The sequence below is a fragment of the Callospermophilus lateralis genome, chromosome 6 (genome assembly GCF_048772815.1).
Source record: "Callospermophilus lateralis isolate mCalLat2 chromosome 6, mCalLat2.hap1, whole genome shotgun sequence".
In the NCBI taxonomy this organism is placed as follows: Eukaryota; Metazoa; Chordata; class Mammalia; order Rodentia; family Sciuridae; genus Callospermophilus; species Callospermophilus lateralis.
In genome coordinates, this window is record NC_135310.1 from 188,429 (window position 1) to 191,656 (window position 3,228).

Consider the following 3,228-nt stretch of genomic DNA (forward strand, 5'->3'; position numbering starts at 1 on the left):
CCTGTGAACTGAGTCCCACGGAGCGCAGGGGTCTCACAGCAACCCAATTCACAGGAGCATTGAGAAGTGAGCCCTTCTGGGGCAGAGGTCTCCTGGGCAGAGAGGCCAGGGTGTGTGCTCCGGAGCCAGCCACCTGCAGATCACACCCACCACAGAGGCTCACTCACAGATGCCGCCTGAGGGCCATCCTGCCTGCTGTCCCCCGACTGAGGGTGACCACAGCTCTCTGCACAGCGGGTCTGTGTGGGGTGGGCAGGACAGGGTGGGGTGCTGACCACTGACCTTCCACTCTCTCCAGGCACCATGCCAGAGGCGTCCGCCCCAGGAGTGTGGGAGCCGGGGCAGGGCTCCCTGTACACACTCTATGCTGACCGCTCCGTGGTCAGACAGCTGGACCAGCTGGGCATCCCCAACGGGCTGGACTGGTCCCTGGACCATCACACTCTCTACCACGTGGACGGCCTGGACTACTCTGTGCGGTCCTATGACTACGACGTGCAGACAGGAGGCCTGGGTAGAGGCCACCGTTGCTAGCCCCCCACGCCCTCCCCAGAGGAAGGCCTCCATGGCCAGCCCCCACACCCTCCCTGGATGGGGCCACCGTGACCAGCCCCCCCCCACACACCCTCCCTGGGGTAAGAGCCTCCGTGGTCAGCCCTCACACCCTCTATGGGTGGGGCCACCATGGCCAGCCCCCATGCCCTACCTGGGCGGGGCCTCCCTGGCCAGCCCAGCACGCCCTCCCTCAGGTATGGGCCTCTGTGGCCAGCCCCACATACCCTCACTGGGGTAGGAGCCTCCATGGCCAGCTCCCCACATCCTCCCTGAAGTACGGGCCTCCATGGCCAGCCCCATAAGCCCTCACTGGGCGGGACCAACCATGGCCAGCCCCCCATGCCCTTCTCGGGGAGGGCCTTTTATGGCCAGCCCCCCACACCCTCCTGAGTCCCCTCCTGGGGTCCCAGATGCACCACGGGGTCTGTCACTCCCTCAAGTTGTTGAGGCCACACTATGTAACCCCCTGGTCTGGGCAGTGAGGGGCCACGCGCCTCTGTCTGTCCTGCCGCAGCAAACCCACGACTGGTGTGCCAGCTGGAGCCAGAGCAAGGCATGCCAGATGGGCTGTTCATGGACACCACGGGGACACTCTGGGTGGCCTGCATTGATGGAGGCAGGGTGATCCGCATGGACGCGGAGACAGGTGTGTGCACAGGGCAGTCGGTCAAGGAGGGGCCATGGGGTGCTCTGTGCCACGGTGTTCAGGGTCCAGGAGTGGGACCACTTGCTTGTCCAGCTACAGGGGGACCTGTGCAGATGGGCAGTGCAGGGAACACAGGGGCTGATGTAGAAAATGACCACAAACCAGCGGTTGAAAACTACAAGACCTTGTCCTCTCCCACCCTGGAGGGCGGAGGCTGGACTAGGGTCACAGGCTGAGCTCCCTGCACAGGCTCCAGGGGGCTCCTCCTGCCTCTCCAGCTCCTGGGCTCCAGGTGGCCCTGGGCTGGTGGCCCCTCCCTGCAGTCTCTGCCTCCGTCTCCACGGGGCTCCTCCTCTGGGTCTGTGTCCCCTCCTCTTCTCTTGGGAGGACACGGCCATTGCATGAGGGCCACCTGACCCAGGAGGAGCCCATCTCAGACCCTTCACTAACGACCTCTGCAGAGACCTGTTCCCACACCAGTCCCACTCACAGGTTCTGGGGTGCAAATGTGGACAGGACCCACCTCTTACCATGGTGTCCAGTTTCCTCCATGAGCTCCAGAGAGGCTCCTCCTGCCTCTCCAGCTCCTGGGCTCCAGGTGGCCCCTCACTCCAGCTTCTGCCTCTGTCTCCACGGGGCTCCTCCTCTGGGTCTGTGTCCCCTCCTCTGTCTCTTGGGAGGACATGGCCATTGCATGAGGGCCCCCTGACCCAGGAGGAGCCCATCTCAGGACCCTTTACTAACGACCTCTGCAGAGACCCTGTTCCCACACCAGGTCCCACTCACAGATTCTGGGGTGCAAATGTGGACAGGACCAACCTCTTACAATATGTCCAGCTCCCTCCAGGAAACTGGCCTCTCCAGCTCCTGGGCTCCAGGTGGCCCTGCTGACCCCTGCAGTCCATGAGGAAGGGCAGACTTGGGGATCAAGTGCTGCAGGTGCCAGGGAGAACCAGCCGGCCCAGGGCCCCACTGGGGAGTGGGCACAGTCAGGCCACCTGGGGTCCAGCAGCAGATGGGTGGCTGGGCTTCAGGGATGTACCTGAGCTTTACTCACAGGGACGCGGCTGTGCACCCCGGAGATGCCAGTGTCCAGGGTGACGTCCTGCTGTTTCGGGGGGGCTGACTACTCCGACCTGTACGTGACCTCTGCAGCGGACAGCCTGAGTCCAGAGCAGCTGTTGCGGGAGCCGCAGGCAGGACACGTCTTCAAGGTCAGTGGGGTGTCCCTGCCAGGGTCAGCTTGGCTCCCAGCCATGGCTGCTCAGCCAGGTGTAACGCATCTTGACCTAGGGGACTGGAACGGGCTTGGCAGCATCCATGGGGACATCTGTCCACCTGGAAAACAGCCCTCCCAAGACCCCATGTGCCCTGCTGTACACAGAGACGTTTACGGGAGGTTTAGGAAGCTGGTGTGGCTGGCACTGCCATGGCTGGTGCTGCCGGGAGACTCAGCTGTGCCCAGGGACTCACCTCCACCCTCTCCTCCTGCAGGTCCTGGGCCTGGGGGTGAGAGGCCTTGCATCCTGCCACTTCTCTGGCTGAGGAACCCCACCGTCCAATGCAGCTTGAGCCAGGCCTCCGTCCCTGGGGTCAGGCCAGGCTCGGCTCTGGCAGGGCACTCCCTGCCTGACCGCTGCTGCCCTGGGATGTGGTCCCCCCCAGGACTGCCACATGCTATGTCCAGTGTCACCCAGCTTCAGCTTGTAATGCCCCTGTGTGTTCTCCAAGGTCCCCACAGGTCACCTGCATTCCCCAGAACATGTGGCCACACTGGTGTCTCTGAGGTTGGCCTCTCTGCCTCCACTTGGTGCTGGGTCACTGAGAGGTGGAACCTGAGCATGGGCTGTAGCTTTGCTGGACGTGCACAAGTCCTTCAGCCAGGGATCGAGCTGGACATCAGTTGCCTTCACAGCACTGGGCGCCCAGCGCCTCTACTTCCAAACAGCCCATTTAACCCTGGAAGGCACCTGCACTCCAGCAGTACCCAGTCCCCTGCCCAGCCCCATCACCTGCCCACTGCCTGT

At 63.6% G+C, this 3,228-nt stretch overlaps 1 protein-coding gene across 1 annotated transcript; it reads left to right on the plus strand.

Annotated features, from left to right (window-relative positions):
- The first annotated feature begins 303 nt into the window (after positions 1 to 303).
- Positions 304 to 2,746, plus strand: LOC143401710 (regucalcin-like). Its single transcript, XM_076859340.2, has 4 exons — positions 304 to 514; positions 1,070 to 1,201; positions 2,261 to 2,415; positions 2,696 to 2,746. The coding sequence occupies exons 1-4, from the start codon at positions 304 to 306 to the stop codon at positions 2,744 to 2,746; spliced, it is 549 nt and encodes a 182-aa protein (XP_076715455.1).
- Positions 2,747 to 3,228: the final 482 nt, after the last annotated feature.

What these genes read in the sequence shown, in the direction of transcription:
- LOC143401710 (XM_076859340.2), top strand. Translation starts at nt 304, where the DNA reads ATGCCAGAGGCGTCCGCCCCAGGAGTGTGGGAGCCGGGGCAGGGCTCC. An exon ending in CGTGCAGACAGGAGGCCTGG is followed by an intron (nt 515 to 1,069) that starts GTAGAGGCCACC and finishes GTCCTGCCGCAG; the next exon opens with CAAACCCACGACTGGTGTGC. An exon ending in CCGCATGGACGCGGAGACAG is followed by an intron (nt 1,202 to 2,260) that starts GTGTGTGCACAG and finishes CTTTACTCACAG; the next exon opens with GGACGCGGCTGTGCACCCCG.